Source organism: Salvelinus sp. IW2-2015, linkage group LG11, assembly GCF_002910315.2.
Source record: "Salvelinus sp. IW2-2015 linkage group LG11, ASM291031v2, whole genome shotgun sequence".
Lineage (NCBI taxonomy): Eukaryota > Metazoa > Chordata > Actinopteri > Salmoniformes > Salmonidae > Salvelinus > Salvelinus sp. IW2-2015.
In genome coordinates, this window is record NC_036851.1 from 8,784,346 (window position 1) to 8,797,631 (window position 13,286).

General features: G+C 42.1%; 1 protein-coding gene across 2 annotated transcripts in view; it reads right to left on the reverse strand.

The window, feature by feature from the left end:
* Positions 1 to 13,286, reverse strand: part of LOC111969743 (chemokine-like protein TAFA-2) — a 197,490-nt gene that overhangs the window by 16,219 nt on the left and 167,985 nt on the right. Inside the window, exons 3-4 of one of the 2 annotated variants that reach the window (XM_023995983.3) lie at positions 7,830 to 7,979; positions 4,758 to 4,882 (exon numbers count right to left, since the gene is read on the reverse strand). In XM_023995983.3, coding sequence (XP_023851751.1) covers positions 4,758 to 4,882; positions 7,830 to 7,979 — 275 coding nt within the window. Of the gene's footprint in view, positions 1 to 4,744; positions 4,883 to 7,829; positions 7,980 to 13,286 lie in introns of both variants that reach the window. The other variant, XM_023995982.3, reaches the window with a different exon arrangement.

The following is a 13,286-nucleotide window of genomic DNA, read 5'->3' on the forward strand; positions in this document are numbered from 1 at the left end:
CTGGGCCCACTGTGTCACAAACAACCCCCTCCTAACCCACCCCACGCTCACCCTAAAGCACAGACACACATAGCCTCCATTAATCTCTGGAAGTCACCCTATCCTGCTCTGAACATCCACCTGCATGGCTCAGCTTGTTTATTGTTGAGGTTTTTCTTCTTCTCTTTTTTGCCAATGTTGTTTCCTCGCTGACTCTCTTCAAGTTACATCCAAGACCACTCAAATGTTTTCAAAGGCAGGCCCCGACCCAAGCCTGTTCTCAAATCCAAGTGCCAAATGCAAGTGGGTCAGATGGAAGCACGAGAGTTTTCTGTACACCAGTAGGCAGGCAGGAAGATATGTTTAAGGATAATGTTGGCGCTCCTAGGTGGGCATGTTTTCAACCCCTGTAGGAGCTGGGAAATACAGTAGTCAGCCTTAGACGCGCATTTTCTATTTCAGGAGGCGTATTGTTCATCTTCATCACCAGAGCCTACTGTCAAGCTGTCATATGGACACTATATATACAAAAGTATGTGGACACCCCTTTAAATGAGTGGATTCAGCTATTTCAGTCACACCCGTTGCTGACAGGTGTATACAATCAAGCACACAGCCAGGCAATCTCTATAGACAAACATTGGCAGTAGAATGGCCTTACTGAAGAGCTACTGAAGAGCTCAGGGACTTTCAACGTGGCACTGTCAAAGGATGCCACCTTTCCAACAAGTCAGTTCGTCAAATTTCTGGCCTGCTAGAGCTGCACCGGTCAACTGTAAGTGCTGTTATTGTGAAGAGGAAATGTCTAGGAGCAACAACGGCTCAGCCACGCAGTGGTAGGCCACACAAGTTTACAAAATGGGACCAGCGAGTGCTGAAGCACATAGCGCATAAAAATAGTTTGTCCTTGGTTGCAACACTCACTATTAAGTTCCAAACTGCCTCTGGAAGCAACGTCAGCACAAGAACTGTTCATCGGGAGCTTCATGATATGGGTTTCCACGGCCGAGCAGCCGCACACAAGCCTAAGATCACCATGCGCAATGCCAAGCGTCGGCTGGAGTGGTTTAAAGCTCGCCGCCATTGGACTCTGGAGCAGTGGAAACAAACGCGTTCTCTGGAGTGATGAATCACGCTTCACCATCTGGCAGTCCGACAGACAAATATGGGTTTGGCGGATGCCAAGAGAACACGACCTGCCCAAATGCATAGTGCCAAGTGTAAAGTTTGGTGGGGCTGTTTTTCATGGTTTGGGCTAGGCCACTTAGTTCCAGGGGAGGGAAATCTTACCGCTACAGCATACAATGACATTCTAGACCATTCTGTGCTTCAACTTTGTGGCAACAGTTTGGGGAAGTCCCTTTCCTGTTTCAGCATGACAATACACCCATGCACAAAGTGAGGTCCATACAGAAATGGTTTGTCGACATTGGTGTGGAAGAACTTGACTGGCCTGCACAGAGCCCTGACCTCAACCCCATCAAACACCTTTGGGATGAATTGGAACACAGACAGCAAACCAGGCCTAATCGCATAACATCAGTGCTGACCTCACTAATGCTCTTGTCGCTGAATGGAAGCAAGTCCCCGCAGCAATGTTACAACATCTAGTGAAAAGCCTTCCCAGAAGAGTGGAGGCTGACACAGCATCAAAGGGGGGACCAACTCCATATTAGTGCCCATGATTTTGTAATGAGATGTTCGACGAGCAGGTGTCGGCATACTTTTGGTCATGTATTGTACTTCAGAATGACACTTTTCTACAAAAATGTAATTGGATGAATAAGTGCATAAGTGTGTGTGTGGGTGTCTCTCACAGCAATCTCTAGATACTGTTCTTTCAAGATACACATATTTTACAGTATCTCAGTAGAATTTAGCCTTTTTGATCGTATAAAATTCAAATATATTGCTCCCTACAGATACAAACACTTTTCAGCCACACAATCTATAGTTGGTAAGAAGGGCTTATGAGTCTAGGAAATTCAAAACATGTATGCGTGAGCACAGCAGTTTTCTAGAATATTGAACTTTTTGAATTCTCAGTGCAGCTCAAGCAATTTCTACAACTGTGAACACATTCAAATGAAGAGAGGACGTGTACCGGATCCACTTTGGTTTGGAATTTGCGGAGAGTTGCGAGTTTGGGCTGTGCGTGCCAGCGGATGGTGTCTCAGAGCCATGTAGCTATGTCACAATGGGACGCCGGACTATCGCATCTCAGCGTCTGTTGACTTTGACTTATACTTTACAGTTGGTTATGTAGAAGATAAATCAACAACTTTAATTACTGAAGATTCTATGTCATGGTGGGCTTTAGAGGAAGCAAAACCTGTATGTGTGTTTAATAAGGGTGTGAACTACCGTTTAAACAAAATTGGGATTGTTAACATACATCTGTTTCCCCCTACAATCACAAAATTAAAATCATAGTGCAGTTTTCAAAAAACGACCACACTACTAAAAAATAAAAATAAATGCTGGATTAAAAACAACCCAGTGCTGAGTAAATAGTGGACAGAACACAAGTTGGGCTATTTTTGACCCAGAGAGTTGGGTCACTTAGTTGGGTTATTGAGCTATGATCCACCGGGTCAGATCAGAAGACTGGAGGCGTGGCTTAGTATGGGCATGGCTTTCAGATAGTTTGTTTTGGCCACCCGTGAGAGTACATTTATTTCCCTTTAATCTGTTCTGTTTTATTGTTGACACATATTTTGATTGAGCACTGAAACTGTAGTTTAATGATGTTTATGCTAGGTGATTTTCTCAAGTGCCTATGTGTATCCCAATTTTGGGATAGTTAGCATTTAGTTATGATACTTAAATAATAATGTTATTAATTGTATATTAAAATATGTCATGTGCAAGTATATTGAAGGGACATTAGAATGTGCAGTGTATAAACATATATTACATTTACTCTCACAGGTTGCCAAAAATACCTTATTTTTGCACCCGTGAGAGTAAATTTTATTAATGTTCATCATGTTAAGTTTTTACACTGCAAATTTCAATTTTTCTTTAATATTTTAGTACATCACATATTTTTATATAATTTTTTTAACACTATTATGTAAATATTCTAACAAATTGCTAACTTTGACAACTTTGGGATATGCCTCTACTAAGCCATGCCTCCAGTCTTCTGATCTTACCAGGCAGATCATAGCTCAATAACCCAACATCAACAACCCAACTGGCTGGGTCAAAATAACTGTTTTTAATCATTGTTTTTAACTCAGCATTTTTTGGAGTGCACTAACAGGACAATTTTTTATGAAACAAATACCTAATGCAACAATGATGTAAAGTTAATAGGAGATACTGTATGCATCTGTCAAATTATTATTATTTATTATTATTATTATAAAGCGCTCTACACGTCATCGTCGTTCACAGTTGGAAAAACGGCAAGGGAAGGCAAGCGACGGCAGCGAAGTGCTCCCGCACATTGGCATCTGCATTGGCCTAACGTTATATCCTAATTTGACTTTGGTCCATGTTGTTCTTCAAATTACCATCTCTGATAAACCCACACTATATCAAATAAAATCAACCTTTACTTGTAACATGTACAGGATACAGAAGGTGTAAACCCTACAGTAAAATGGTTACTTGCATAGTGGTATCTTCTGTTTAGACATGTAGCTAGCTAGCTAAGCAATGAACCATACTCCCAACTCATAATGTTATACCCTGCATGAATCTGCAGGTAGCCAAAGATAACCAACTAGGTTCGATGTTAGCTAGCTAGCTTTCATTAGGCTGTAACTAGCAATGCAAATGGCTCTGAGATACGAATAATATTACTACACAGATCCTACACGTAATGTTAGCTAGCGAGTAATCTGTTGATCTGTTCAACACTCCCTCGCTTACTAAATGACTCCACGTGCCATTCCACAGTTCTGATGTCCTCACCACCACTCCACAACGCAGAAAATAGTAAAAACAAAGAAAACCCCTCAATTAGTAGGTGTGTCCAAATTCCTGACCGGTACCGCAGATAGACATACGCATGTGTGCCTTGTCCCATAGGCCCAGGGCTTATCAGCTAAAACCCTGGGCCTGGCTCCCCAGTGGGTGGGAATTAGCCCCTAATCTATGCCCTCCAAGGCCCACCCATTGCTGCCCCCCTGCCCAGACATGTGAAATCCATAGATTAGGGGCTACTTCATTTATTTCAATTGACTGATTTCCTAATATAAACTGTAACTTAGTCAAATCTTTGAAATTGTTGCATGTTGCGTTTATATTTTTGTTCATTATATGACTACGGTAGATAGAACTTCATTGCCCCCTAGCGGTCATTCGCAATAGGACCATATTCTGCATTGTGAATTCAAATGGAATTTTTAGAATTTTTGTTTTAACTGAAAAACAATTTTGGGGGGCAGTTTAAACGTTAACAAAAAAAAGTGTGTCACATCCCTAGTGTGTTTATGTGTGTGTGTTTGTGAGCGCATGTGCCCCATGTGCGCGTGTGTGTGTGTGTGTGTGTGTAAGTGCACATGTGTACACGTGTACACCTATGTGTACATACAGTGCCTTCGGAAAGTATTCAGACCCCTTGACTTTTTCCACATTTTGTTATGTTGCAGCCTTATTCTAAAATGTTTTTGTTTTTTTAATCCCTCATCAATCTACACACAACACCCCATAATGACAAATTTGAAAACAGGTTTTTAGACATTTTTGCAAATGTATAAAAAATAAAAAAAACTGTATGTGTTATAACGACGCATGTGATGCATTTTCTTACATTATGCACCCACCTTCGTCGTCTTTACTTTGTTTCCTGTACTGCAGCTCCAGCCTTTCAGGTCAGGCAACACTTTACACTCCTCCCCATCCATACATGGATGCATCTGGCACCACCACTTCTGGGCAACTATGGATGCTGCAAGAGGCAAAGAGAGAGGAATGCAACCAGTTAATCTGTGCACATTACAAGGCGGTGAAAAGACACTTCCTCTACTAGACTACTGTAACAACTGAACCCACAACAAGACATCTGTTTCTACAAACATGTCAGTGAGAGTGAAGCCTTTTGATCCATGACTGACAGTAGAGTAGAGAGAGATCCTCCATGACTGCGAGCTGACTGCCTGGCTGCCTGACTGACTGGCTGAGCTGTGTGTTTCCAGAAGTGAATTACAGGGTGTGGGTCAATGTTAAGCTGATGAACAAAGTGGCAGGAGGGCAAAACACAGACTGGCACAGTGGGAGCAGAACAGGCCTCCAAGGTCTACAGCTGCCTCTGAGGACACCTGCAGAGGGTAGGGTTTCCCTTGACATTTCTAAAGCTTCAGTCAGTGGTGTCAAGATGGGAGGAAACTGCTGTCAGAGCCATTACAGTACAGAGGATAGGGATCGATTCACCTGTCGCAGGGGCCTCTGTTGACATGATATTAAATGACCTGGCCCACTATACTTCAATGAGCAAGCGCATCAGCACGCCGGGCTTTATTGTTTCCAGTGATAGACAGACAGCAAAACAGCCTGAAACGTAAGTTTGCAGTTTACAAATGTAACATATTGAACAGAAATGACATTTACTCTCACGGGTTGCCAAAAATACCTATCTGAAAGCCACGACTCCAATAGGCCAAGCCTCCTGAAAATAACATATTATATACAAGATACCCATCTGCTGGGTCAACCCAGCATGAAAGTGAATACAAACACAACTGATGATTAACATAACCCATGTTTGGGTAATCCAAAGCCTGGCCTATTTCGGGTGTTGCTTCCAGAGTTCTTTATGCACATGTGAGAGTAAATTTTATTAATGTTCATCATGTTAAGTTTTTACACTGCAAATTTCAATTTTCCTTTATTATTTTAGTACATCACATATTTTAATATAGCATTATTTACACTATTATGTAAATATTATAACAAATTGCTAAATTTGCCAACTTTGGGATTTGCATACGCAAGGTAAAAATAACCCTGTCCAATATTTACCTAAATTGGGTTGTTTTTAAGCATTTTGTTGAGATTTTCCAGCAATTTGTTTAGATTGATCGGTAGATGCAGGAAAACGTAATAGTAGAAGAAAATATCTTACCCTATGTCAAATGTTGAATTGTTGATGATTGATAATCATTTGAAACCGCACTAATTCTGAGTGATACATGTGTGATACAAGACCGATTTTGGAACAGTGTACTGCCAATTACTGTGTTGCTAATACTGTCCTGTCAATAAAAATATATACAGTTGAAGTCGGAAGTTTACATACACTTACGTTGGAGTCATTCAAACTTGCTTTTCAACCACTCCACAAATTTCTTGTTAACAAACTATAGTTTTGGCAAGTCGGTTAGGACATCTACTTTGTGCAAGACACAAGTACATTTTCCAACAAATGTTTACAGACAGATTATTTCACTGTTTCACAATTCCAGTGGGTCAGAAGTTTACATACACTAAGTTGACTGTGCCTTTAAACAGCTTGGAAAAATCCAGAAAATTATGTCATGGCTTTAGAAGCTTCTGATAGGCTAATTTACATAATTTGAGTCAATTGGAGGTGTACCTGTGGATGTATTTCAAGGCATACCTTCAAACTCAGTGCCTGTTTGCTTGACATCATGGGAAAATCAAAAGAAATCAGCCAAGACCCCAGAAAAAAATTGTGGACCTCCACATGTCTGGTTCATCCTTGGGAGCAATTTCCAAACACCTGAAGGTACCACATTCATCTGTACAAACAATAGTACGCAAGTATAAACACCATGGGACCATGCAGCCGTCATACTGCTCAGGAAGGAGACGCGTTCTGTCTCCTAGAGAGTATAAATCAATCCCCGTACAACAGCAAAGGACCGTGTGAAGATGCTGGAAGAAACAGGTACAAAAGTATATATATCCACAGTAAAACGAGTCCTATATCGACATAACCTGAAAGGCCGCTCAGCAAGGAGGAAGCCACTGCTCCAAAAACGCCATAAAAAAGCCAGACTACAGATTGCAACTGCAGATGGGGACAAAGATCGTACTTTTTGTAGAAATGTCCTCTGGTCTGATGAAACAAAAATAGAACTGTTTGGCCATAATGACCATCGTTATGTTTGGAGGAAAAAGGGGGAGGCTTGCAAGCCGAAGAACACCATCCCAACCGTGAAGCATGGGGGTGCTTCATGGCAGCATCATGTTGTGGGGGTGCTTTGCTGCTGGAGGGACTGGTGCACTTCAAAAAATAGATGGCATCATGAGGACGGAAAATTATGTGGATATATTGAAGCAACATCTCAAGACATCAATCTGGAAGTTAAAGCTTGGTGGCAAATGGGTCTTCCAAATGGACAATTACCCCAAGCATACTTCCAAAGATGGCTTAAGGACAACAAAGTCAAGGTATTGGAGTGGCCATCACGAAGCCCTGACCTCAATCCCATAGAAAATGTGTGGGCAGAACTGAAAAAGTGTGTGTGAGCAAAGGAGGCCTACAAACCTGACTCAGTTACACCAGTTCTGTCAGGAGGAATGGGCCAAAATTCACCCAATTTATTGTGAGAAGCTTGTGGAAGGCTACCCAAAACGTTTGACCCAAGTTAAACAATTTAAAGGCAATGCTACCAAATACTAATTGAGTGTATGTAAACTTATGACCCACTGTGAATGTGATGAAAGAAATAAAAGCTGAAATAAATCATTCTCTCTACAATTACATTTCACATTCTTAAAATATAGTTGTGATCCTAACTGACCTAAGACAGGGAATTTTTACTAGGATTAAATGTCAGGAATTGTGAAAAACTGAGTATAAATGTATTTGGCAAAGGTATATGTAAACTTCCAACTTCAACTGTATATATATAAATATAGAATGACCGTACCGTCCACACAAGATGGAGCCGCTCTTGTTGTCCCAGCAACCTGTCCGGGGAAGCAGGAACATTTGACCGTCTGGGATCTCTCCTCAATCTTGTTCTTGTTGCAGCAGCGGTGGGCGGCGATCACTTCACAGGTCCCTGCTTTGACATGCACTGCAAACACAAACAGAGATGGCTCCATGTTCATGTTCCATGTTCATCAACCCAGCTCCTGTAGACAGCAGACCACGTAGGTTAAAGCTGTGTCTGTAAGGACATATCTCAAATTACCCTATTCTCCTTAATGCACTATGCATGTTTTCTGTTCTACTTGATAATTAATTGCACCCACCTGGTATCCAGGTCTAAATCAGTCCCTGATAAGAGGGGAATCATTTTTTTAAAGCAGTGGAACTGGCTTTGAAGTCCATATTTGAACCCTACACAGAGTGTATGGCTGCGTTTACACAGGCAGCCCATTTCAGATATTTTGCCAATTATTAGCATTTCTGATACTTTTTCTTTTCACTGATGTGTAAACAGCAAAGAAACACATGGAATCTGATCTTTTGACTTTAGATTTATACTGCTTCCAAATGGCTGAGTTTACACAGGCAGCCCAATTCTGATATTTTTTTTCCATTAATTGCTCTTTTGGCAAGATCTGATAGGTAAAAAGACAATTTCTGAAATAAACATTAGAATTTGACTGCCTGGTGAAACGCAGCCAAAGTGGATCTGAATCCTGATACAAACTTGATCCTCTTTATGCAACCTCTGTCTAGATGTGCATATCAGTTTTTCTTGTAGAACATGACCTGCCGTTGCCATGAAAACCACGCCATCATTTTAAAGGAATAGTGACAAGAAATAAGCATTCCATCTGTGTGCTACTTCAGAGGCTACATCAGTGTGAATGCGCAAATCTGATATGGGTCACATGTAAAACTGGATATACCGTAGAAAGAAAATCTGATTTGGGTTCTTAGGGTGGCTGTGTAAACAAAACATAAAACATAAAATACACAACTATTCACACCCCTTTACTTTTTCCACATTTTGTTATAGACTGAATTTAACATTCATAACATTTAGATTTTTATAACTGGCCTACACACAGTAACCCATAAAGTTAAAGTGGAATTATGTTTTTAAATCTTTTACAAATTAATAAAAAATGAAAAGCTGAAATGTCTTGAGTCAATAAGTATTCAACCCCTTTGTTGTGGCAAGCCTAAATAGGTTCAGGAGTAAAAATGTGCTTAACAAGTCAGATAATAAATTGCATGGAATAATAGTGTTTGACATGATTTTTGAATGACTACCCCATCTCTGTACTCCACACATACAATTATATGTAAGTTCCTTCAGTCGAACAGTTAATTTCAAACATAGATTCAACATCGACCAGGAAGGTTTTCCAATGCCTCGCAAAGAAGTGCACCTATTCGTCGATGGGTAAAAAAAAGCAGACAGTGTATATCCCGTTGTGCATGGTGAAGTTATTAGTTACAATTTGGATGGTGTATCATTACACCATCCAAATATTACTATGGCGCCGACAGAGATGGTCGCCTCGCTTCGCGTTCTTAGGAAACTATGCAGTATTTTGTTTATATATGTATTATTTATTACATTGTTACCCCAGGAAATCTTAATTCTTATGGGCAGGTGGGACGGTAGCGTCCCACCTGGCCAACATCCGGTGAAATTGCAGAGCACCAAAATCAAAATACAGAAATACTCATAATAAACATTCATAAAATATACAAGTGTTATACGTCGACTTAAAGAGGAACTTTTTGTTAATCCAGCCGCTGTCAGATTTCAAAAAGGCTTTACGGTGAAAGCATAACATGAGATTATCTGAGGACAGCGCCCCACTTACAAAAGCATACAAACATTTTACAACCAAGTAAAGAAATTACAAAAGTCAGAAATAGCGATAAAATTAATCACTTAACTTTGATCATCTTCATATGTTTGCAGTCACAAGAGTCCATGTTACACAATAAATGTTTGTTTTGTTCGATAAAGTCCCTCTTTATGTCCCAAAAAACTCAGTTTTGTTGGCGCGTTTTGTTCAGTAATCCACTGGCTCAAAGGCGGTCACGACATGCAGATGAAAACATCCTAATAGTACCTGTAAAGGTCATCGAAACATGTCAAACGATGTTTATAATTAATCCTCAGGTTGTCTATTGTCTAAATAATTGATAATATTTCAACCGGACAATAGTGTCTTCAATAGAAAAGAAAAACAATGAACGGCGCGCAATCGGTCACGCTTTCAAAACAGCTCTGGTTCATTTAGAGTCCACTGAAAGAATGTTCTCATTCTTCCTCGTTTTTCAGGATACAAGCCTGAAACAATGTCTAAAGATAGTTGACATCTAGTGGAAGCCATAGGAACTGCAATTTGGGTCCTATCCAAATACATACTGTATAGGCATTCAATAGAAAAGTACCCACATCAAAAATATCCCATTTCCTGGATGGATTTTCCTCAGGTTTTTGTCTGCCATATCAGTTCTGTTATACTCACAGACATTATGCTAACAGTTCTGGAGACTTCAGAGTGTTTTCTATCCAATACTACCATGCATGCGCATGTTTACTTTGGGCACGTTTGTCATCCAAACTTCTAAATACTGCTCCCTACCCAAGAGAGGTTAAGTGTTATTACATACAGCCGAGAAGAACTATTGGATATAAGAGCAACGTCAACTTACCAACATTATGACCAGGAATACAACTTTCCCGAAGCGGATCCTCTGTTTGGACCACCAACCAGGACAATGGATCGGATCCCAGTAGGCAACCCAAAACAACGGTGCCGCAGAAGGGGCAGATGGAGCGGTCTTCTGGTCAGGCTCCGTAGACGGGCACATCGTTCACCGCTCCCGGGTATACTACTCGCCAATGTCCAGTCTTTTGACAGCAAGGTAGACGAAATTCGAGCAAGGGTTAACTTCCAGAGAGACATCAGAGATTGTAACATTCTCTGTTTCACGGAAACATGGCTCACTCGGGATATGCTATCAGAGTTGGTACAGCCACCTGGATTCTTCACGCATTGTGTCGACAGAAACAAACATCTCTCTGGTAAGAAGAAGGGCGGGCGTGTATGCCTTATGATTAACGAGTCGTAGTGTGATCATAACAACATACAGGAACTCAAGTCCTTTTGTTCACCTGACCTAGAATTCCTTACAATCAAATGCCGACAGCATTATCTACCAAGAGAATTCTCTTAGATTATAATCACAGCCGTGTATATACCCCCCCAAGCAGACACCTCGACCGCCCTGAAAGAACTTCATTGGACTCTATGTAAACTATGTACATTTTATCAGCATATCGAATGCGCGAACCGGGCTGGCGACGTTCTAGATCATTGCTACTCTAACTTCTGCGAGGCATACAAAGCCCTCCCTCTCCCTTCTTTCGGCAAATCTGACCACAACTCCATTTTGTTGCTCCCTGCCTATAGACAGAAACTAAAACAGGAAACGCCCGTGCTCAGGTCTGTTCAACGCTGGTCCAACCAATCGGATTCCACGCTTCAAGATTGCTTCGATCACGTGGACTGGGATATAATCCGGATAGCCTCAGACAACAACATTGATGGATACGCTGATTCGGTGAGCGAGTTAAATAGCAAGTGCATTGATGATGTTGTACCCACGGTGACTATTAAAACCTTCCCCAACCAGAAACTGTGGATTGATGGCAGCATTCGCGCAAAACTGAAAGCACGAACCACTGCTTTTAATCATGGCAAGGCAACCGGAAACATGACCGAATACAAACAGTGTAGCTATTCCCTCCGCAAGGCAATCAAACAAGCTAAGCGTCAGTATAGAGACAAAGTAGAGTCACAATTCAATGGCTCAGACATGAGACGTATGTGGCAGGGTCTACAGTCAATCACGGATTACAAAAAGAAAACCAGCACCATCGCGGACACATACGTCTTGCTCTCAGACAAATTAAACAACTTCTTTGCTCGCTTTGAGGACAATACAGTGCCACTGACACGGCCCGCTACCAAAACCTGCGGGCTCTCCTTCACCGCGGCCAACATGAGTACAACATTTAAACATGTTAACCCCCGCAAGGCTGTCGGCCCAGACGGCATCCCTAGCCGCGTCCTCAGAGCATGCGCAGACCAGCTGGCTGGTGTGTTTACAGACATATTCAATCAATCCCTATCCCAGTCTGCTGTTCCCACATGCTTCAAGAGGGCCACCATTGTTCCTGTTCCCAAGAAAGCTAAGGTAACTGAGCTAAACGACTAGCTTCCGTCATCATGAAGTGCTTTGAGAGACTAGTCAAGGATCATATCACCTCCACCCTACCTGACACCCTAGACCCACTCCAATTTGCTTACCGCCCCAATAGGTCCACAGACGACGCAATCACAATCACTCTGCACACTGCCCGAACCCATCTGGACAAGAGGAATACCTATGTAAGAATGCTGTTCATCGATTACAACTCAGCATTTAACACCATAGTACCCTCCAAACTCGTAATTAAACTCGAGACCCTGGGTCTCGACCCCACCCTGTGCAACTGGGTCCTGGACTTTCTGACGGGCCGCACCCAGGTGGTTAGGGTAGGAAACAACATCTCCACCCCGCTGATCCTCAACACTGGGGCCCCACAAGGGTGCGTTCTCAGTCCTCTCTTGTACTTCCTGTTCACCCATGACTGCATGGCCATGCACACCTCCAACTCAATCATCAAGTTTGCAGACGTTACTACAGCGGTAGGCTTTGTTACCAACAACGACAAGGTGGCCTACAGGGAGGAGGTGAGGGCCCTCGGAGTGTGGTGTCAGGAACATAAGCTCACACTCAACGTCAACAAAACAAAGGAGATGATCGTGGATTTCAGGAAACAGCAGAGGGAGCACCCCCCTATCCACATTGACAGGACAGTAGTAGAGAAGGTGGAACGTTTTAAGTTCCTCGACGTACACATCACGGACAAACTGAAATGGTCCACCCACACAGACAGTGTGGTGAAGAAGGCGTAACAGCGCCTCTTCAGGAACTTTTACAGATGCACAATCGAGAGCATCCTGTCGGGCTGTATCACCGCCTGGTACGGCAACTGCTCCGCCCACAACCATAAGACTCTCCAGAGGGTAGTGAGGTCTGCACAACGCATCACCAGTGGCAAACTACCTGCCCTCCAGGACACCTACACCACGCGATGTCACAGAAAGGCCAAAAAGATCATCAAGGACAACAACCACCCRAGCCACTGCCTGTTCACCCCACTATCATCCAGAAGGTGAGGTCAGTACAGGTGCATGAAAGCTGGGACCGAGAGACTGAAAAACAGCTTCTATCTCAAGGCCATCAGACTGTTAAACAGCCATCACTAACATTGAGTGGCTGCTGCCAACATACTGACTCAAATATCTAGCCACTTTAATAATAAAAAATTGGATGTAATAAATGTATCACT